Genomic DNA, 23370 nt, shown 5'->3' on the forward strand with positions numbered 1-23370 from the left:
CGCGCACACAGACACACAGACACACAGACACACACACTCAATTAGCTCCTTCAGGAGGACCTGGCGTGGTTCCCAGAGACGACGCCTGGGCAAGACAGTACACCTCCGAGCTCAGCCACCCACACACACGCACGCACACACACAGACAAACTGGTTGCTTGCAATTTGCCCGTGAACATTCCCCCCACCCCCCAATTGTGTAACGCGCCAAGGGTGTCTGAACGGTGGGAAAGTGGTTCGGTGAGCTTGACTAATCAATCCCAGAGCGGGAGACACAGGACCCGGGGCTCTTATAAAACTGTCCGGGGGTGTCCAAAAATTTCACAAAGAAAGAAAGAAAAGAAAATGGCAGCAACATCAAAAAGGATTTTTTTTTTTTTCCCCAAACAAAACTAAATAGAAACAGATTACAACACCCCCTCAACACACACACACAGACATGGAGAGTGCTACATGTTGAACAAGGAGACCGGCCGTGCACAGCTGGAAATGATTTTCAGTCCATCCAGGTGTCTGGTGGAAGGACATTTTTACAGTAGTTTCTGGACAGGAGGAGAAAAAAATAAATAATTCAAAGTTTGAAGGGCGATAAATTCACGGCCCACTAGTTTCATCAGAGCTTGTCTGAGCCTGTGCCAGTCGAGTGTGAAAAGAAAACCAGCCCTTATCAGAAGAAAGAAAAGAATCATTTCAGTGTCATCATACTGTCAAATCCCTCATCATACATTGTGAAGGCGAGCGGCTCAGACTGGCGTGCAAACTGACTGAGGAGCAGAAGGAGAAAACAAAAACAGGTTTCATCACAATACCCGATGTATTAAAAACCTGTCTGGATGATTTGTCTTCTTTTCCCCTGTTCTCCTTAAAACAGCAGCGCTCCAGCAGTCACGTCGGCCTCAGAATTTACCAAAACACCCAGAATGAAAAAAAATCAAAAAAGGTCAAATTTAGAACTCACAATTTCAACAACCATTTCCCATTCTGTGTCGCTCCAACATCGGGCTCAGCGCCATTGCCACGGCTGCTGTGCCGACGTGTCACAGACACACAGACAAATGGCGGCTCGTTTTTTTTTAAACTTTTTTTTCCCCTCTCTCTGTTTTTATGGCTTGTTCTTCTGCCAGTTCTTCTGCTCTCTTTGCTTTTTTTCATTGTGTGTTCTGTTCTCGCTCTACCCTGAGACTGGTAAGTTGTGGGTTCGAGGCCCGGCTGGTTCCGACCAAAGACTGTAAAAAGGTCCCCACCGGCTCCCTGCTTGGCACTCAGTGTCCAGGCTTGGAACTGGAGGGTTCGATCAGCCAATGACTCCTGGGCGCAGTACCGCTGCTGCCCACCGCTCCCTCAGGGGACGATGGGAAATGTCACATCCTTCACAATGTGACAGTCAGTGGGACTTTACCTTATTTTGATGATTGTGTATTGCCATTGTGCTAGATTGTACTACGACCGCCTTATTACTGTTGCTCTTTACTGTTGTGGCTGAGCTCCTTTCAAAGGTACTGTGCCTAGAACACTGGCATGGGGACCCCCAATGGAAATCAGGCCCTGTCTGATATTGGGTACAATCACATCCCTGCAACATGGGTTTGCTGTACATTGTACACCGTCCTATTGAAAAATAAATACATTGAAATTGAAACTACTGCTACAGGGAGCTCATCAAAACGGGTGCGCTAACGTCCCTCGGAGCCGGCAAATGTCACAGTTAAACGATAACACGGTGAAATCTGATTACAACTGATTACAACCATCATTACTTCACAATTAAATCAAATGGAACAAATAGTTTTGGCTAAACGGCAGCTGGAGCTTATCGTTCATCCCCAGGTGGCGCTGCTGTTCTGCTGTCAGTCCTGCTACCCGCCTGGCCCATCTTCTCTTCATAAATAAACTCGGGTCTTCTGCGGTGACAACAGTTTTTCAAAGTTTAATCTGATGTTTGAGGAACACGGGCCCTGGTCAACAGAGCTGTTCTGGGGCCAGAGGTGGGGAGGGGGGTGGTGGCCGTTCAGCCAGCCCTCCGTCCAGGCTCCGCCCCTTCCGGCGGACTGTCCTCCGTCCACTCTGGTCCTGGCGGTGCTGTGGGGGACGGTCCTAGCGGGGCTACTCCAGGTCCAGGGTCTTCTCGGCCAGAATGTCCACGGCGGCCGAGTTCTTGATGGAGCCCCCGGCCGAGGCCGAGTCCACGAACATGTGGGGGATCTCGTTGCCGAAGTAGATCTTGCTGTTGGCTGCGATGGCCTTGTACTTCATGAGCTGCAGGTACTCTGGCGTCAGCTTGAGCTGTGCAGGTGGAGAGAGAGTCGACGTTAGAGAGGAACAAAGACCCTCTTCCAGTCCAAGGTCCCCCATCCCTCCACCTCAGCAGGAGCTCAACTGGACCAGTTCACTAAACTACTGTCATTTTTCTTCCTTGCATCACTGTCCATATCGCAAACAACAAAATCACCGTATATTACTAAACTCAGAAATCTGATGTGTATATTTTCAGCCTGTTACAGTCTCTACATACTTATGCTGATACATATCATTAATTTTTCATTATTTCATACCTGCACTTTACAGCAACAGCTCAGTTATTCATCTGCACAAACTAACTGCATCATTTTGTTGCTCTGTACTTGCGACGTGCAATCGTAATCTAATTCTGCAACATTTTCCCTTTTTTCGCAATTTCTAAATTTTACCCATCTGTGTCAGTCAACGTTTGTGACATCACAAAGGGCACTGGTCCCCCTCCCATGTTGGTGACCACACCCTAAGGCCAGGTGTTGGCTCCACCCTCTGACACCTCCTTCTAGTTTTGTTGTGGAAGTTCCCACAAATGCTCACTATTAGCAGGCGGCTGTAAACAGAGGGCTAAATACACAGTTTCCAGGAAGCTTCTGGTGAGGTGTAATCAACCTGTGCGATGCTGCAGTCCAGGATAAACTCTGATAAAGCTCTCAGGATACGCGGGGCCCTGTGGCCTCTCACCTTGTTGGCCTCGGCGGTTCGCTGCGCCGTGTAGAACTCGGCGTCGGCTTTGGCCTTCTGCCGCGCCAGGAAGGCTCCGTCTGCACCGAGTCAGAGCAGGAGAACCGCGGTTTAGTGTGTGTGTGTGTGTGTGTGTGTGTGTGTGTGTGTGTGTGTGTGTGTGTGTGGGGGGGGGGGGGGACAAAGAAAGATACCAGAACAAACTGTTGAACAAAAAGAGGAAACCAGTCACGGATAGAGTTTAGACTCTGGCTCCGCGCGGGGGGGGGGGGGGGGGGGGGGGGCACACGCTGGCTATTAGCAGCGCTTAGTGGAAATTACGATGATGTCTGGAAACATCTTCAGCTCTCTGTGAGGAAGCCCTTCATAGTTACTTTAACAGCTGGATTTAAAGTGGCATCTCGTGAATGATGGATTATTTTACTTTACTTTAATGTTATTTGTATTTTATACTGTACTTTTATACTATACTTTATAGTTTCTATCTACATATTTATCTGCAGTGCACTTCACTACCACTAGTGGCTCTGAATCTCACACGCTGGGCAGTAGATGTCATGCAGGGCTCCAACATGCAATGAAGTATTTTGTTGTTTTGTGTGTATTTTTCTCTCCGGCAAACCTTCAATGGCTGAGATTCTCTTCTCCGTCTCCTTCTCCATCACCTTCTGGCCAAACTTGATTTCGGCCACCTGCGCCACCTTCTCCGCCTCTGTGGGCATAAAAAAAAAAAATGAAAAAAAAATACATACAATACAAACACAACATTGGACGACGCAACCACAGCCGACTGTCAGCCAGCGGTCTCACCAATGACGGCCTTGATACGCTCCGTCTCCGCCTCCTTCTCCACCACCTTCTGGGTCTGCTGGGAGATCAGCAGCTTGGTCTTCTCGCTCTCCCTGCAGACGCACAAAATTATTATTACCATTATTATTATTATTATTTTTATTATTATTACAACAGAAAAACTGATCAATGAATCCCAGAACTGGAGCAGCTTCTCGAAATTATATCAGGACGATGAAGAAAGACGGGGAGATTTTGTTTGTTGAAATTTGTCATGTGATGATGATGATGATGATGATGAGTGTGAAGAAAGTGTTGATCATTTGGCTGGGAAAAATTTCCTTCCTGTCTGATTGAACTGGCGTGTTCAAATAAAGATCACAACAGCAGGAGATAAAGATCACAGCAGGTTCCCGTCCTGCACCAGGATGTTTCCCTCTTGCAAATTGAACAATGGGCTGATGATTACAGACAGGAGGGGTTTATTTATTTATTTATTTTTCATTTTCTTTCTCGCAACGCTTGCAGTTTATTTAACAAGAGGTCGAGGCGGCAGATCAAAGACCCCAAGAGGTGGCAGGAGGTGAAGGAGCGATTTGAAAAATCTCTCAGGAAAGACAAAGAGACCAAAGAGATCGAAAGAACCATCAGCCAGGGAGAGAGGGTCCTGGAAAAACCCTGGAGAAGCCGGGAAAATACAACCCAGTGCTCGGTGAGAGGGAGAAGATGGATGGATGGACAGTAGCGTCAATGCCTCGTCAGCCGACAGTCAGAGTCCTCGTGGTTTCTCCACAAATTTCCCAATGTGAGAAATTCCAACCGAGTCACTTTGCCCTGAGTCACAGCACTCAGGAGAGTGACGTCTGACTTTCTTAGGGCGACTGTGGCTCAGGAGGAAGAGCGGGTTGTCCAATGACCGAAAGGTTGGCGGTTCAAATCCCGCTCCATCCTAGTCTGTTGTTGTGTCTTTGGGAAAGACATGTGACCCTAAATTGCTCCCAATGGGGTGAGGCAGCACCTTGCATGGCAGCAGCAACCCATTGGTGTGTGAATGTGTGTGAATGGGTGAATGAGAGGCCTTTGTAAAGTGCTTTGGGGTACCGAGAGGTGCTGGAGAAAGCGCTTTATAAGTGCAGTCCATTTACCATGTACTATTTCTTGACACGTTGGCTGTGCAAAGTGCAGAAGCTGTGACTCTGCATTCTGATCACAACTGGACAGCAGCTCAGCAGGAGAGCAGAGAACTAAGAGACACTGAAAGGTTGTTTTTTTTTAGGTTGTTTTTTATTCCCATTCTTTGTAGTTAAAACTCTGGCCACCAGGAGGCCGTGCCTGCGCTGCACTTCGGCGATAACCCTGTGATTGACCCCCCCCTCCACCCCCTCCCACAATAATAGTACCAAACCCCGACGTCCCGGACACAGAACTGAACTGAAAAAAAAATGCGCCCAAACTGTCCAAATACAACCGCCCCCTTTCCGTGGAAACCCAAAAGGTTTATCATCTCCAGCTGACGCTGCTGCTTCTTGTTAGGAAGCTAATGGAACACGTACGACACGTATATCAATATTATTGAACAAATACGACTGAAAATATTTTGAAAACAGACTTGTGTATAAAACAGACTTGTGTATATTGTGGAATTGGGGTGATGACATTTCCCAACTCCAGTCACGAGCCTTGTTGCTGCAGTCTGCACAGGCTGAGTGAGTCTTTTCAGCCGGTCAGCTGCTTTCGGTTGACATATTAAATCATTATGATATGGAACGATAGTTCATAATGTACGTGTTACTTGCTTAGCAGATAAGGTGTACCCTATTTCTTGTGCTCATGGTGATTTTAAAAGGCAGACAAGAACGTCGTCTGCTGTTGGAGGGCTACAACAACACAATGTCTTCGATGCTACGCTTTGTGCCGTCGCTACGGACCCGAAACTCTCGTTCTTGTTGGATTCGGGTTCGGATCAGACTGGTGGGAGAGTTTGTGTACAGGTTTTGCAAAGGAACGGTGTCTTCAGTTATACACACGCTCATTAAAGTGCCGACCGTGGAGGAAGCTTGTGCCGCTGCACGCCGTTTCCAGCAGAATAACAGCGAAATTACCGAAATAAAAACAAATCAGAAAAACATCTCTTTGGTGTGCTTTACAAAGTTAAAATTCTTCTAACTCACAAAAAATGTGAACGAAAAGGTAGAAATATAAATACGAACGAATACGTGTTTGTTCAGGGCTGCGCAAAGCCGGAGCCCTGCATTTGCTGCGCTACCTTTTTAAAAAAAAGGTCTCCGTTGCGCGTTATTTTAATATGTCCATCTCTTTTAGAAGAGAAAGCATCACCCCGGTCATGTCAACATTCTTATTCGCGTTTGCCAGGTTGTTTCGCGCCGTCGGTTTTGTTAGACGACGTAGTTGTGCGGTGATGAGTCGCGAGAGGGAGGCGTGGTGCGTGCGCACTCGCATTGTCCAGTTAATAGTCCGATTGGAATCGGACTAAGGTGTTTACATGCACGTGAGTTCTCCGATCATAATCGAACTAAGGCAATAATTCGAATTTCTCTAGTGCCATGTAAACGCACTGACTGTTGGCACAAGTTCAGCTGTTAACTGGGGTCCTGAACGGAGCTCGTGAGGCAGATTGGAGTTTTTCGGAGGAATCCATGACTTTACATGACTGTTTATGTGAGTAAAACCTTCCTCAGAACTAAAGTGGGAAAGGGAGAGGAGGAGCTGTCCAGTCAGTGACAAACAGCGTGGGGGTGAAAACACAGTCAAGAAGAAGAAGTGGAAGAAAACTCACATGAGCTCATAGTTCCGCCGGATGCTCTCCGGGATGTTGGGTTTGGTGACACGAACCGCCTGAGGACAAGCACAGATTGGGGAGAAACATACCAGAAATAACTCGGAGGCGGACAATTTCAGACTTTGCTTTTCAAATCGGGTTGTAGCGAGACAAAGAACCTGGTGTTCACACCAAATTCCAACACTGTAGCAGCGATTGTTCTCAGACAGAGACGCGGCTGTTGTATCAGCTGGAGACGCAGAGTTCTGGGAGGAAACATTGGAGGGAAATTAACTGGCACCCCTCTGAGCAAAAGCAGTCTCAAAGTCAGACATAATGTTGTGCTTAATAGAAACTCTGCTGGGACTGTTGGGATAAACCTGTGCGGGGGAGGGGGAGCTTCACATGGCTGCAGGACCATAACAACAGGCTGCAGAACACTGTGATTCTGGTGTTTAAACTGCTATTTTTGACCCTGAAGACCATAATCCTGAATGGGCTGTCTGCAGTGGGCAGAGCAGCAGCAGCAGCAGCAGCAGCAGCAGCAGCTTGTCTCTACCTGGATGATGAGTCCCGGGGCCATGGCCGTCAGGTCCTTCTGGAGCGTCAGCTTCAGGTTCTCGTCGATTTGGTCTGGGAGACAAACGGGAAGACGGGAGGAAAAATTCACTTGCATGATTTTCATCAGTGTGTTTGTGGCGCTCCAGCGGTGTGGTTTCTTCTGGGGCGGAGCGTCACATGACTCCCTCTCTGTCTGCTGATATGCAGCACTTGCTATCTTTCAGTTTGCATGCTAGTGCCTGTGAGTCTCTGCCACAGAAAAGATGCTGGTCACTGGTCAGTGAACTGGTCACGTGACCCCATGCGTCAAGTCAGCTGACATGTAAATGCCAACAAAAAAAAAAAGTGTTTCCATGACACTCTTCCGATGTACCTCTACATGGACACGTGTGAAAAACCACCTCATGAGAGCCTCAAAACCGTTCAGTCCTGTCTGAGAGGCTTTTCCAAGTTGAGCTGTTTCCATCTCCACTTTTTTTATTGCAATATTTAGCTTTTGCAACTGAAGCTCACGGTTGCATAAGATCTTTGTCATCACACCGGCGTTTTTTTTATGAGGCGGATGCTTGCTAATAAAAGCCTGTCCTGCAGGTGTGCTACAGACTGTAGCATTTAATGTCGAGCAAAGGAAATACACCCGGGGGGGTTCTGTTTGAGAGGAAGGCATGCAGGTGTGGCATGTTTATAAACAAACAAACAAAACAAGGCGGTCTGGTCTCACCGAACAGGCCGATGTAGACCTCCTGCAGCGAGTGCACGCTGCAGAACTGGTTGAGCTCGTGGTGGACCTTGTTGAAAATCAGAGCCTTGTCGTAGTCGGCCGTGAAGTTCCTCACAATGTCGTACACTGCGGGGCGGCGACACACACACACACACACACACACACACACACACACACACACACACACACACACACACACACACACACACACACACACACACACACACACACACACACACACACACACACACACACACAGGTGTGTTTAGCTGTGCTGCAGCCAGATGTGTTTCCAGGCGTGGCAGCGACACACTCTGATGTTTCTGGCACTGCTGAGGTTACCTGCAGATGGAACGAGGAAGTTCACCACTTCAATCCGGTCGAAGTAGATCATCACTCCGCCGCTGAGGGGAAAGAAAACACAAAATCAACCATGTGAGACCATCAAGAGTGCAGGTGTGTGTGTGTGTGTTTGTAACACGAGGACGGATCTCCTACCTGGTGCCACACGGTACATTCTTCACCTCGTCCGTCTGCAGCGTTGTCTGAGGGGCAGAAAAACAGAACACGGTTTCACATTTGATGCATCGCCACGGATGACGGCAGGCCTGACATCAGAGCACAAACACAGCGTTGAGGAGTGAGAAGCCATCAGGATCGGGTCACTCGATCCAACGCGTGAAACCAAAGGAAGATGGATTCGGACTGGATGGACCCGCTGGCTGGATTCCAGCACCAGGAAGTGCTGCTCTTTATCACGAAAGGCAACACGAAACATCTGTTCATCACACTGGCTTAATTAGAGAGCCAAGAACTCCCTCTGCTTTACCCCTGCCTCCCCCGAACTGAACTGACCCCTCCCCTGTCCTCCCCCTGCCTCACCCCTGCCTCACCCGTCCTTTTCCTGACATCAGAGTTGCATAATTCTAATTCTAATTCCTCCTGCGAATGTTTTTGCTTGTTTTTGCTTATTTTTTGCTGTTAACAGACGGAGGCCCCAGAAGGGGGCGGAATCTCAAACCGCACTGACCAATGAGAACCTTCTTGACTTGACTCACCTGCACTGACTTATAGGTGGTGATGAATGGCAGCATGAGGTGGAAACCCGGGCTGCTGGTGGTGGTCAGGAGAGCCCCTCCCCTGCATGGTTCACACAGACAGAGTATGAGTCACAATCTATTAATAATAATAAATAATAAAAACATTAATTACAGACACAAATGATCCAGATAAGAGCAAGACAATGCATACAAAAGATATAAAAGGCACAATAAAAGGACCAAACACATTCACAATGCAATGTGAAAAAAAGTAAGTATTCAATCAATGCCCTCAGAGGAGACTACTATACCATTGCATCCACATCTTGGACTGATAGCATGCAGTGCTAAGTTTGATGCTTGTCAATGCCATGGTTATCCAATTCTCTGAGCAGTTCAGCCGACATTTAAATTCATGCATAGAATGTCTCATAGTGGCTTGCAGTGTATTAACACCTGCAGCCACAAACATCTTGCTGGTGCTACACCAACAAGGTGTTCTCAGCAGGAGTTGCAAAGCATCATTGTAAGCTACCTGGAGTTTACGCAGGCTTGCTATTGTTGAAGATAGTTTTTTGGACATAAAAAAAAAAATCCACGTTCAGTTATTAAATTTCCATGCCGAACAAAACTTTCACCTCAGCAGCGTCTTATTTTCGTTTTCATGATTCAAGTTTTGCAATTTCATTTTGCTTTTGCTTTTTGAGCTCAAATCGCACATGCTGCCAGTTGATTTCACTCCAAAAACAACCGGATGTCCCGGAGTTGAAACGCTGCTGACTTTTAAGTGCACGACCGGGACCTTTAGACTCAGTTTTCTTCCTCTTATTGAAGCAACATAAAGCCCAGTGTTTACTTTGCAGTGATGAGGACAAACTCTCCCTGAGGGCTCTGACTCATGTTTCACTCTTGCTACTCACAGACGTGTTTACACAGCGAGAGAGTGAAGCTGTGCTAAAACCTTTGGTGCAGACACTTCTTTTTTTTCTTCACACCGTTACAACACGGACGTATTGGCAGCGGGCCTGTGTGTGTGTGTATGCGTGTTGCCGTCTCACCTGTAGTAAACTCCGGTGTGGCCCTCGTCGATCTTGTGCACGGAGGCTAAGAGCGCGGCGCCTCCCAGAGCGGCAATGATGGAGAACACGGCCCCCCACTGAGCCATCCTGGCCGGCAGACAGGATGACAGCGACACAGCATGTGAAAATCAGCAGCACCTTTTCTCTGAGGTCCTCCTCAGTGCCGAGGCGCTGTGTATGTGTGTGTGTGTGTGTGTGTGTGTGTGTGTGTGTGGAGCGACAACAGTAATGGTAATGCGTCGCCGTAGTAACTGGAGTCCTTATCTGCTCGGGGCTCAGGCTTAGCCAGGGCATCATCTGGGAGCGGGTGACCTTGCCAACCTTAAAGAGGATTGGGGGCTAACACACAACCTGCCGTTAATTTGCTAGTATTAGGTATGAGGTGGGTGGGAAAAGGTCCGTTTAAGTTTGACTCAGCTTCTGACTGAGCTTCACAGGAGTGTTTACACCATTAAAGTTTGTTTCAACTAAACAAGTTTAATTTTGGTATTAAGCAGCTGTACACTTCCTTATTTTAAGGTGTAACGACAACTTCCTGTTTTTGACTGAGCTCATAAACCTGTGCGGGGAAAACATTTGAAAATGTTATTTAAAAAAAAAATTGAATTAAATGACAATCTTAAAATTATTACAAGAATGTTTAGCATACACACTGCTAGTTCTGTTTTCATAGATGGGCAAAACGTATATTTTTTTAATTCCTGGACTCAAGATGTTCATTTTAGTTACAAGAGCACTTCAGAGATAACAGAAAGGCAAATCAGTGCAAAACTAAAGTGTGATAATAATTAAAAAAAAGAAGAAAAAAAAAAGAAGAAGAAGAAGCATTTAACACCCTAACTTGTTGATTTAGGGATCTCTAATGTTACACATCTATGGGAAATACATATCAATGTGTAATAATAATGAAAATGAAGCCACTCCATCTGTGCCGACCAGCTAAGATAAAGTTTTTATGCTCACAGGTCTATATAATTTTAGCCGAATTAAAGAGAAGAGGACAAACATTCTTGTGGTGTCACTGTATAGCCAAATCATACCATTAGTTCTAAACTCCGGGGACGAAACCGAAAATGTTCAAGAAAAGCTAAAGGGACTTTGGTCACCATGCTAACTGGTAGCAAAGTTCCTGAATTGGCCGCTGCGCTAAAGGAAGATAGTTCACAAAGTTATCAGGTTGGTAAGCACAGAATAATTTCCACCTCACCAGCCAGTCACCGCTGGGACGTTTCGAAGGAATCACCTCAAAGGAATCTCCGTATCGGGCCAAGTGGTGATGCTGCCTTTGCTAATCTGCCAATGCAGCAGCAGTGACGGCGGTTTCAACGGTGTTGTCGTATTAAATTAGAATGGCCAGCGGCAGGGTGAAATTTGTCTGGGGGAAAAATAGGTCAGGCGTCGTGTTGTCTCCACTCTGCAAGCTCTTACCTGTGCTTTTAATTCAGTAGGACAACAACAGCAGCTACGGGCACCTCAGGCACCCGCTTCCGCACTTCTCTTCCTGCTCTTCCTCCTCCTCCTCCCCCTCTCTTCTTCTTCTTCTTCTTCTTCTTCTTCTTCTTCTTTGTTGGACTATTCTGAAACGCTACATCACCACCGTCTCGTGGGTGGTTTATGAACAGCAGCTTTTAAATGAAGAGGTTTCACCCAGTTTTTTATTTACTTGTTTATTAAGATAAGTAAAAAGACACATCAAAATGTGTGGTTATATTAAATGGTAAGGTACATCGTAAAAAAAAAAAATTAAAAAAAAATACAATTTCTCCTATTTTATCCATAGAAGAAATTGCATTATTCATTTATTATATACATATTATATTTTTTTGTTTGTTTTTTTTATTGGGTTTTTTTTTATAGAATGAATACCTTCCATCCTCGTTTTAATTTCGGAAGTCCTTACACAGTAGTTACCCATCTCCCCCCTGCTGTTTATATTCATAGCAGCCAAAGAATGTTTACTACAGAACATTCAGGATCATATTTTTAATATGTCACTTTGTGGGAGTTCTTAAAAAAAAACTAAAAAAAAACTTGATACCTAATTTTCCGCTTTACCCAGTTCTCTTTTTAGTTTATAAAATGCTGTACAACCAGGTTTAAATCCCCAGTGTGTAAAATGTGCAGGGGAATGTGGCAGAAATGTGGTAAGATAAAGTCCCTTAAAATCAGTAATAACTGTGTGTGTAATTTGCTTAAATGCAAAATGCAATACAAGTACAGAGGGGTCTACTTATGCCACCATGTTGGAAAAAGCAGGTCAGAATTGTTCTCTTCTCTAGACACAAACCAGAGAATCTGACCTATAATTGTGTCTTCTGTTGCACTACCGACAGGTTTATAAGGTCCTCCTTAGTGAACAAATTCAGGCCCACTTGCTGTTCATATTGAGACCAGCAGGTAGCGACAGAGACCAGCAGTAATTCGTTGAACCGGCCCGACAGTTTTAAATGGGCCTTTGTTTTTCTGCAGCATCACCATCATCGCTTATCCTTGATTAAACCTTCTGAAAGCCTCCAGCGCAGTTTCTCTGCCTGCATGATAAATTTCTGTTGACAGGACATCTGTCTGCAAGAACGTTTGACATTCCTCCAGTTTCTCTCTCTGACAAACTCAAACGGTTGATTTGTTTTACCTCCAGCAGGCAGCAAGGGGCCGGAGGTGACACAACCTAGAGGTGCTGACACCAAAAGAAAAAATTTATGGCCGCACAGCTTTATTTTCAAACGTCGGCCTGCTTGAGAAGCTCACAAACGACCAGAGCTCACCCCTAGGTGCTGCGGTGGCAGTGCTGCACCGCGCATTTTAAAGAGACGGGGGAGGGGAGGCGGTCAGGAGGAAAGGGGAGGGTGCGCCGAGGAGAAAAGGGAACAACAGAGCGAGGGAAAAGAAGTTTGTCAGAGTTCATTAAGTATCAAGGGAACATCGCTGGAACTGGCAGCGTAAGCCGCGCCGGGGCCCTGGTGCCATTAATCACGACTGACAAGAAACCAGGGGCCGAGGAGGGGGAGGTGGGGGTAGGAGGGAGAGGCGGCGGGGAGGGGGGAGGCAGTGGTGGAGGAGGTGAAAGCTCTGCCAGAGACTCTGGTCCTGATTATGGAAGGAGGTCCAAGCGGTGCCGAGGGGGTTTTAGAGGCGCTGAAGGTAAAAACGCACCGCAGACAAACTGGGTGTACAGGTATGCAGGGGTCATGTGACTTTGAAGCACAGAACAAAGCTGGGACGGGACCAGAAGTCATGTGATTCATTTCACAGGTCCATTTGCGAGAGACAAGAGGAGGAAGTACTTGGACGAGGGGGGGCGACGAGGGGTCAATTGATATAAATCTGGAAGCTGATTGGACGAATTAACTGTCTGACTGTCAAACTGACCACACAGCAGCATCCACGCTGACACAGCCGCTGTTTACGTAGCCGGCAGCAGCTTCCTGTCTGTGTCACAGCTCAGCACTGGCTGTAGCTCCGCCTCTTTCTCCTCCTGATTGGGACACTAGCTGCGCTTCCATAATGGTTTTTCTCAAAATGAAAGCAATATTTCTAAAATTTTGACGATGTGCAGGTGCTTCCAGTGAATGGTGTGAAGCACATCAGCCGTCATTCTGCGAGACCCCACTGTGAGGAGGATGGAGGTACAACATTTCAATGTTGTTTGCTGTCAAGAATGGTTTTTATATTTTCTCTTTGATTACTTAAAAAAAAAAAAAAAATCCATCTCCTCCTCCATCCAAACATAACGTGCTATTTTCACTTGAAGTGAACTGGTCATGTGACCCTGTACGTCACGTCCGCTGACGTGTGAATGCGAAACAAGTGTTTCCAGGACACTTTTATGATATACCTCTATATGGATACGTCTGAAAACCACCTCATGAGAGCGTAAAAAACTTTTTGCCATACTTGAGAGGTTTTTCGAAGTTTAGGTGTTTCCATCACCACTGTTTTATTGCCATATTTAGGTTTTGCGCAATTCGAGGAGTGATGGAATTGCAGCCATGATAGCTTGACCAGCTTGGAGCTCTTTGAAGGTGGAGCTGCAAGAGTTTAAGCTCGAAGTTCCGGCGATTCCTGATGCTGTTTGGTGGGTAACAACACAGAACCTGGCTTCCACCCCCTCCTCCTTAAAGGGCCCTGATAGGGCTGATCCGGTTCTAATCAAACAGACTAGCTCTTCGATGATACTTTTTTGAGAGGATTCAGATTTAGTGGCCCAGTTTACAGGCCCACTTCCTCTTTTTTTGTCCTCCCTCTGAGCTGATTCTCCAGGAGGAAGTCATAGCAGCAGCAGCAGCGTCACTGGAACACGGCGTCGCTCTCCTTGGCCTCAGTCGACCACGGCGAGAAGAGAAGCAGGGAGAGCGAGGGGAGAAGGAACTGGTGACTCGTGGAGACGGAGGCCTCTGTTAAGTGCCGTGCTTGAAAGCCCGTCCGGCCTCATTAGCTGTCAGTTGTAACAATACAGAGCTGGCAGCGAGGACTGCTCCCAGTCCGGGTGCCATAAATCACCGGCTGACAGGAGGCTGACAGGGCTGGGAACCAACACAGCCGCTCCTCGCTCTGCCTCCTTCCTTCTCTCTCTTAACCCCCCCGCCCCCCCCCTCCTCGCTCCACACACACACACACACTGCAGCGTGTCAGCACACTCATGTCCTCACACACTTTCCTTCTGCAGCACTTTTATTTCTTCTTACATAAGTGTGTTTGACAGAACAGGTTTGGAAAAGTCGCTCTCTGATGGATGAGATGTGTCCACCCAGCCAGTGTGTGTGTGTGTGTGTGTGTGAGAGAGAGAGAGAGAGAGAGAGAGGGAGAGAGTGCGAGAGCGTGCGCACGCAGACAGCATGTAGTTTATGCTTCCTTGGTATTCTTGGTTTCTCAGACGTCTCTCAGGCCTCTTTGGCAGCGAGGAGCTGCAGTCCACATGCTGAGCCTGATCCCAGCTTCCCAACATTAATGTCACGTTACATATTTTACGTTTGACTCATTGGCATCAGTGCGCAAAAGACTGATTTGAAGGAACTTTGGCGGAGGATTTTCTTCATTTAGCACAAAAAAGTCAGCTGGTGTTGACAAGAATTTATTTTACGATGGGCGAGGCAAAATTCACATTGATAATACAGGATGTGACTGTGTTAGCTTTGTATAAACACTGGCAATAAAACAAAGACAACATTTTATTATAATTATTTTTGCACAAGAACACAACAGGAGATAGGTCAATTTCACAGTGACTTCCTGAAGTTGTCATGTGACACCAAAAAGAGGGGAAAATGTTTCACGCTGTCTATTCTATTTGCAAGAAAAGCCAAGAATTATTTGTATTTTACTGTTTTCACGCCTTCGAAATGGATGAACTTCAATAGTTTAGTTGGTAAAGGGCAGTGCAGGTAAAAAAAAAAAAAAAAGCATTTCCCTCAAAGACCACAATACAAAAATAAACGCCTTCGAATTGGACATTTTTCAGTCATAGTCTTTTAGTTGTTAAAAAAGAATGTTAAAAAAAAAAAAAAAAAAAAAAAAAAATATATATATATATATATATATATATATATATATATATATATATACATATATATATATATATATGTATATATATATATATATATGTATATATATATATATATACATATATATATATATATATATATATATGTATATATATGTATATATATATATATATATATATATATATATATACATGTGAAGCCAGAAAATCGCCAGAAAAGAGCGCGTTCCCAGCGTGACGTCACGGCGTTGTACGTACTCTTGTGTACGTGATGTTATCGCGGGAGTTAGCGGCATGGTGTGAACTGTGCATGCTCTATTAGTCAAAAACTTTTTCGGCCCAGCAAAACAACTCCACTCAAATGAATGGTGGCCGCCATATTGGAGTTTGGGCGGGCTGGTCTAACGACGTTTTCTGACGGATGTGACCGGAAGAGGGTTAGGGTTAGGGTAAGATTACTGCTCCCCCAACTGGCCGACCTGCCTCCACTTTTGGATAAATTTCGAGAAATGAAAGTGTCGTCAATAGCCGTCATGTAAGTGTAATGTTCGTTGCGTCACAAGTTCCTTAGCTACTGTGTTTTTCTTGCTAATCCGACGAGTTAAATTCCTTCTTTGTGTGTGTGTGTGTGTGTGTGTGTGTGTGTGTGTGTGTGTGTGTGTGTGTGTGTGTGTGTGTGTGTGGCTACGCTTCGGTTGTGTTGCCGCCGTCGTCTATTACGGTGACGCGTGATGATGTGTGTGACACGGGTGCGGAGGGAGGGGGCTGAACGAGCGAAGGCTGCGGGTCATTAATCACCGGCTGCTGACACATTGAACACACACACACACACACACACACACACACACGCCTTTGAGGGGCTGTGCTGAGATCGCAGATGGAATAAATCAGAACATGTATGTGACTGTTGAATATACATGTGCACAGTGTGTTTTCTCTCTCTCTCTCTCTCTCTCTCTCTCTCTCTCTGTGCGCGTGTGTGGACGCACACAAGATGAGCTCACAGCTGAGCCACATGCTTCAGATTTCGACTTGAACCCAGCAGATTCAGAGTCAGTTCAGGTCACATTTCACACTTTATTGCGTGTGTGCAGCTGAAAAAGTCAACATGTTGTTCACTCTTGTTCGAGACGAGTTCAGCTTCACGCTTTGGTCAAACCTCCGTTTTTGCTAATAAATTTGTAGGGGGGGGGGGGGAATCACAACACCCTGACTTGGTCGTTATCCCTCCCAGTTTTGGACTGCTTTTTTTCCCCCATTTATTTATTTTTCTTTGTTTTTTGTAAACACTAATGACTGCAAAAATGCTCTACAGTTAACTTGTTTTTTTGTTTTTTTTTTGTTCTGTTAAGCCGTTAAACACTGCCCGGTTTGTTGTGATTAATGCTATGTTCATCTACACATCAGGATTTTCCAAACTTGACTGCGCAATTAAATGCCCCAGGAAGTCCGAATTTCAGGTCGGAATGTCCAAGGAAAAACCCAAACAGTTCAGTGTTCAAAGAGTTCACAAGCAAATATGTCTGCCACAGTTTTCAACACTGACTCAAAGCTGTGAGTTTGATGTTTATGAGCTACTCACATTGTTTTATGGAGCCATTTAAATAGTTGGACAAATGGTATTGTGTAGGTTCAAGCTGTGAATGTGTTGTTTCTCCGACTGCTTGTCGTACAAAATATCAAATAGTGAACTGTTCTACACCGGGTACGGGCTAGCTAATGCTAATGCTAGCGGTTTACCAATGCTAACGATTGGTGGTCTGGCCATTCACCCTCCTAGTTTTGCAAGCAGGGAAAGCCCCATTTGTCTTAACTTTTTACTCTTTAGTGTGTGTTGCGCGTGTGTGTGCGTGCACACGTCTGCGTTGGGTTGACGGGCTAATCGCCCGCCGTGAATGCAGCCCGACGCAGCCAGCGTCCAGGCTGCTGCTGTGTGGGTGTGGGAAAGCCACGGGAGTGGACTTCAGAGGAAGAATGAGGAAAGCAGTGATGGGCCGGACTAATGGCAGCGCTGAGGGACGAGGCTGCGAGGCCAACAGCTGCTGGCCATCCATCTGGATCTGGACCGCTCCGAACCGCCACTGTGTGTGTGTGTGTGTGTGTGTGTGTGTGTGTGTGTGTGTGTGTGTGTGTGTGTGTGTGTTGTGTGTGTGCTGAGGGACTTCCCCCTGTCGAGTCGCTCCGACCGGCCATCCGTCTGTTCAGCGAGGACGCCGTCGATCTCGAGCAGAAAAACACGACTGGTGAAACAAATGACAAACTTCCCGTTTCCAGATCTTCATTTTTCACACACACACACACACACACACACACACACACACACACACAGACTCCCACGATTCATCACCCAAGAAGAGCTTCTCCAGATGAGAAGGAAAAACAGCACTTTTAGGCCGCTGTTTACGGCCGCCTCCTGAGAATGATGCTGTTTTTTTGGGATGGATGATGGATGGAAGCCGAAACACCTGTGCAGAAATCAAAGATTCACTGCCGAGGTCCTGTTCACATCGGCCCTCTTTGCCGGCATTCGGTCGCCGAGCCGCAAAACGCTGCGACTCCCCGACTCCTCTGGTTCGCTGTCGGAGAGGGAAGAAAAAAAAATCTGAACAAATTACGTGCGTGTGTTGGAACACACACTAAGCGGCAAGGAAACCCGAGATAATTCATACAAGACGCGCACATATGCACCCCTGTGTACACACACACGCACACACACACACAAGCTGTAACCTCACGAGGTCTCTCACAGCAGGCCTGCCATAAATCAATGGGCAGGATCGTGTCTGCCAGTTAGACTAAACAAGAGCATTTGTGAGGATTTGCTCTCGCCCATTAATCATCTTGACAGCTTGAAAAACACATTTCCCCTTTAATGACTGTATTTGGATAATCAGCTCAGTTTCCCTTCCCGCCCTCTCGCTGGCTGGCTCGCCCTCCAATCCCCCTGCCCGGGTTTTTTTTTTCCACTCATTTTTTTGCCCCAAGCGACTGCTTTTTCTCCCTTTTTTTTCAAAAAGTCAAAATAATCACGCCGCTTGTGGAAAAAAAAAGTGTTTTTTTTCCCCCCCCCTGCTTCTCCCTCAACAAACCGCAAAGGCCTCAGCTCGTATAAACGTGTGTGTGTATGTGTGTGTGTGTGTGCGTGCGTGCACATTCGCAGAGCGTCCGGCTAAATTACAAACAGGAGTCGTGAATATTTCTCCAAAAATATGGCGGAAAAAAATTTGCTTTCCTTTTTTTTGTGTTTCATAACAAATGAATCTTTTTTTCTTTCTTTTTTTTTAAGTTGATGGTTTCATACTTGTGAAAGTGTACTTCCTGAAAGTTTAAAGATGTTGCAAGACTTTATTTCTCTCCCGTTGGGCAGCAGCAGCAGGACAGAGTGCAGCTCGGGGCTGCAGTGCAATAAGAGCAACAGTGTAGCAGATTTACATGACGTATTTCATTCTAAAAGGTACAAAGAGTTGTCACATTTATCACGGATCACTTTCTTTGTCCAGCTCGTCCTCATGTCTTCCAGTGAGTGCTGACACACAGTCCAGTCTGTGCAAACAGCTCAGCTCTCTCAAGACATACTCATTGCAGCATTTCTTCCTCCCCAACAAAAATCTTTTTGACTTTGATATTTTTCTTCCAACCGCTTTCTTCGTGACAGGACAGCCAAACCCAAGTAAAGCAGCTGGTGAGACGCGTCACGGTGACACCACGAGACTCTTCCGGGGCGACGGCGGCGGGAAGACGGCGGCCGAAACGTGAAGGTAAAAAGATGTTTATAGAAACAACCTCGTCTGTCTGACTGTCAACACAATGAATACGTTTCTAAAAAAAAAAAAAGGTCTCAAATCTTTTTGAGCTGGTCGTAATTTGACCAGACCAATCAGTCCTCTGAGGAGGAAGAGGCGGGGCTACAGCCGGGGTTCAGCTGTGACAGGAAGCTGCCGCTGATGCAAGCTTGTAAACAGTGTGTGTGTCTGTGTGGAGCCTGCGGTCTGATCACAATTTAAAAGACTAAAGTAAGTAAAGAACCAAAGGCACTGAAGGCTCTTTTCTCTGCTGTTCAGTTCAAAACCCAAGTGCATTGTGGGATGCTGACACCAAACCTACTTTTTCCATCGTGTTTGCTGAGCTGCACAGCAGAAAGGAGCGGTGAGAAGCAGGAACCGCCTCGTAAAAAGCAGCGCAGAAACAGATAATAAGTTGATGACGCTCCATGAGGCTGCATTATGGGAAATATTGGATGCAGAGTGGTTTAAATATCTCGGCGCCGGCTCTTTGCTATGAGTGCGTCTCCAGTGAGTTGGCTAAAGTTAATGTCGCTGCCTAATAATAAACTGCTGGGGCACGTTTTAAGCGCGGTCGATGCAATGCAGCACAGTGGTGTTTAAAAGCCTTTTAAAGAGTCAGCGTGGGTCATCAGGAACAGTAATGAATATAAAACAAAACATTAGCAGCTCCGCTGTGTTTCTGAGGGATGCATGTTCAGGTTTTCTTGTCTCCTGGTCACTCACTCATGCAGGAGACCCAACAGAGACCCCCCCCCCAAGAAAAATGCATGAAAGCTTATTAATGCAAATATTAATTAATTTTTATGCAACAAATTTTATGAAACACCTGCAAATCGCATTAGTACTTTGTTGAAATTTTAGAAATATCGCTTTTATTTTGCGAAAAACTGTCATGGAAACGCCCCAACATGATTGTTGTTGACCTCTCGTCATGAGTTGGATGCAGAAAACACAAAAACAGTTCTGTTTTTTTGTTTTTTTTTGCTGGAACACTGGAACAAGTTGGAGCTCCAACGTTCAAACATGATGTGATCCTCCAGACACGAGGAATCCTCAGGTGTCCCCAATCCCCGGACCACATGTTTGGACCTCAGTCCAGGATGCCGAGTGTTTGTGAACTGGCCGGATTCTCTCGTCTGCGATTGTCTTCTTTTTTTCTCTCGGGCTGAACCCTTTAAACACACACAAACAGAGTCCACCCACCGGCCGTCTGTTTACCTCCTGGTGCAGGATCAGTCCTCCGGAGGGCCAACAGGAAGACGGCGTGGTTCCACTGGTACCGTTTACAGCCCGTCGCTGTTGAATCGCGGCAACAGTCATCATCCTATCGTGGAATGCAGCAAACGGGACCAGATGTTCGGAGCGGAGGAGGCTCTCGTTGCGCTCTGTCCTGGATCTTCAGATAAACACGTGCGGCTGTGACGGCTGTGACCTTCCTGTTGGTGCGTGCGTGCGTGCGTGCGTGCGTGCATGCACCAGACTGCAGAAGAGGACGCCAAACGATCAATCCAGGAATTAATCAGGCCCGTCGGAGCGTCTCCTTGCGCTCCACGCCAAGGCACGGTCGTCGCTGAGGGCCCAGCGGTATCTCCTCGCAGCCTATCGGATCTGCTGCTGGATGGACGCCAGCTCGGAACGCCGTTAGTTTAAAGTGGCGGGCACTCTAATTGGAACGGTCACCTCTCCCCTCGGCGGTTAGCGGCTGCGGCACTGTTGTTGGCGCTCCACCTCTGGCCCAAGCAGGGTTGAGCCTATATCAGCAACGCTGCGGGTCGCATCAAAAGTTCCATCTGTTGGTGCAATCTGTTGTACAAATGTACTTGCCTTGTCTTTACCCATTCCTTGTATGGCCTGTTTGATGTAGGGTTTGTACCAAGATGGAAAAGGAATAATATGTCAAATAAATGAAAAAGAAATCTCAAGTTTTTCTTTCCTGGTATTCCTTCATTCTTATGCGGTCATGCGGCACGTAGCATTGTTAGCTTTAGCCACTGACGTCTCGTTTGTGGCCCTACCAGTGAAGATACTACAACAACAAACACACTGCAATGGGTTTAGAAAACCAAAACACTTCTGACAACATGATAGTGTTGATTCAACTGACAACATCAACAAAAAAAACCCCTCTGCACTGCAACTCTTGTTTCCGTAAGAAGCCAAGACTGAACGTAAACTGAGGCCACTGAGTGATATTTCACCTCTGTGACTGTGTTAAAATACACAACGCTCTGGCCCGGTTCCTGCCGGAAAACTCGGACTGTAGGATTGTGTGAAATGAGGCGAAGCCCCTGCGGTTCCGTCACGGCTCAGATCCTAGCCGCAGTCAGAACAGCGGCAGGAAGTCGCTCTCTAGCGACCCACGGCACAACCTGGAAGTGTTTACCGCCGTGCGGTGGTAGATGGTGGTAGTGGTGGTGGAGGAGGAGGTCATGATGTTCTGCACATAAAACTTATAATAAAAATAATAAAAGTAAGAATGAGACCCCCCCCGCCCCTCGGGTCCACCCCCATGAGCTGAGTGATGCGTCGCCGCCATCTGGGTTCCTTTTGCGCTGCGGCCGCCGTTGCAAGCCCGCCGCGCTCTATTGTGTCCCGATGTTCAAACACGGAGGTGGTCGTCATGGAGCCTGGGCTCATGTTTTGTCCCTGGGAAGAGCGAGCTCCCCTCTGCCTCTCTCTCTCTCTCTTTCTCTCCCTCCCTCACTGCCTGTCAGTGGCGAGGCCGAGCCGAGCGGCCTGTCGCCGTCTAATTGAAGAGCCGCTCGGCAGCCTGTCGTCATTAATCATGGGGCCTGTCAGCCGGCTGCTCTGGACCCCTCAGCGGCAGCCGGCTCACAGGGAAAACACTGGTCCACCTCCACCGCCGGCATCGCCGCAGGACCGGCGACTGTCACGGCTCCGTTGGAGAGGAGAGAAGATTCTGGTCTGAGGTTCAGCTGGTACACAAGCTGTGAGGCCAACTTGATGCTGGGTTTACTGCCTGTTTTGCAAAGATTTGTGGCTAGTAAACCTATCAAACCTATTTTATGGTGGGGCGTTTTCCATTTTTTAAGTTCCAGCGAATAAATGACTGACTAACTTGATTTGAAACAATATTTCCTGTTTATTTGAAACCTTGTGGCTTTATAAGGACAACCTGTTATTATATTTTATTATTTCCCTCTGTGCTAAAAGGCAAAATCAAATTGTGGGTGAATTTTTTAATTCTGTCTTCCGTTTCTGCCAACAAGAAAACCGCGCAGTTTTATTTTTGTGAGTGTCAAGGACAGATGCCATCAACTTTTTGAAGAAACTTAATTATTTTAAAACAAAACACTAAAACGAGTCTCGGATTGTATTTTTCAGTGCTTTTTATTTTAACCTTGCTGCATTTTCTCAGATGTAAAGGCACTCAAGTCTTTTCAAAACCATCCCTTACGTTCAGCACCGGATTAACTACTGGTGTTTAAACTTGGAACTTGGAATTTCATTATCTTCAAATGAAACTTTGAATTGAATTGAATTGAATTGAATTGAATACTTTATTTCGATCATGTAAATTATAACAAAAAAACAGCGAAATTATTTTTTTTTCTTCAAAATAAAACATTTAACAAAAAACACAAAAAAATCAAACAAAATAGAAGCTGCAAACTTTTGCAATTTCAAGGCTAAAATAGGGTGAAAATTAAAACTCAAAGGATTCAATCACTACTTTTTAAAAGCTCTTCCAGACACACTGGTGACATGAATGGAGTGTGTGTGTGTGTGTGTTGACTCAGCTGCTTCAGTGTGTGTGTGTGTGTGTGTGTTAGGGTGGAGGAGGAGGAGGCTCCGTGCAGGAGATTGATGACTGCAGGAACGGGGAGAATAGTGAGGCATTTGATGAACGAGTGTAAACTGGCAGTGGCGGAATTAATTCCAGCCTCCCCGACAAGATGGAAGGTTCTCCCCTCTAAGTGACCTCCGCAGCGAGTCGCTGTCAGATTCCAGCCAGCAGCGACACCAGCCCACCACCACTCCCCGTCCTACACACACACACACACACACACAAAGTCGGATACCACGGCAGGAGAGAGGAACCTGAGGAACGGCCACCACCTGCACTTCACAACAACACCTTTAGGGGGCAACACAGTCCAGAGGATCAACTCTTCTGCA

At 46.5% G+C, this 23370-nt stretch overlaps 1 protein-coding gene and 1 long non-coding RNA gene across 2 annotated transcripts; one reads left to right on the forward strand and one right to left on the reverse strand.

Annotated features, from left to right (window-relative positions):
• Nucleotides 1–567: 567 nt before the first annotated feature.
• Nucleotides 568–11474, reverse strand: erlin2 (ER lipid raft associated 2). Its single transcript, XM_076025469.1, has 13 exons — nt 11374–11474; nt 9925–10032; nt 8885–8966; nt 8325–8371; nt 8169–8230; nt 7827–7952; nt 7104–7177; nt 6563–6621; nt 3787–3878; nt 3599–3688; nt 2977–3056; nt 1527–2283; nt 568–1479 (listed from the first exon to the last, which is right to left on the reverse strand). The coding sequence occupies exons 2-12, from the start codon at nt 10029–10031 to the stop codon at nt 2104–2106; spliced, it is 999 nt and encodes a 332-aa protein (XP_075881584.1). The 5' UTR covers nt 10032; nt 11374–11474; the 3' UTR covers nt 568–1479; nt 1527–2103.
• A 4434-nt stretch (nt 11475–15908) lies between these two features.
• On the forward strand, nt 15909–21621 carry LOC142887675 (uncharacterized). The gene is made up of 3 exons (XR_012926577.1): nt 15909–15980; nt 19101–19203; nt 20461–21621. It is a non-coding gene; the product is annotated as an uncharacterized LOC142887675 (long non-coding RNA).
• The last annotated feature ends 1749 nt before the right edge of the window (nt 21622–23370 follow it).

Source organism: Nelusetta ayraudi, unplaced genomic scaffold (assembly GCF_046127955.1).
Source record: "Nelusetta ayraudi isolate G7.1 ecotype Tasmania unplaced genomic scaffold, CSIRO-AGI_Nayr_v1 ptg000018l, whole genome shotgun sequence".
Classification (NCBI taxonomy): domain Eukaryota; kingdom Metazoa; phylum Chordata; class Actinopteri; order Tetraodontiformes; family Monacanthidae; genus Nelusetta; species Nelusetta ayraudi.

What these genes read in the sequence shown, in the direction of transcription:
- erlin2 (XM_076025469.1), bottom strand. Translation starts at nt 10,031, where the DNA reads ATGGCTCAGTGGGGGGCCGTGTTCTCCATCATTGCCGCTCTGGGAGGC. An exon ending in CCACCTATAAGTCAGTGCAG is followed by an intron (nt 8,372 to 8,884) that starts GTGAGTCAAGTC and finishes TCTGCCCCTCAG; the next exon opens with ACAACGCTGCAGACGGACGA. An exon ending in GAACCGCCGAGGCCAACAAG is followed by an intron (nt 2,284 to 2,976) that starts GTGAGAGGCCAC and finishes CCACCTGCACAG; the next exon opens with CTCAAGCTGACGCCAGAGTA.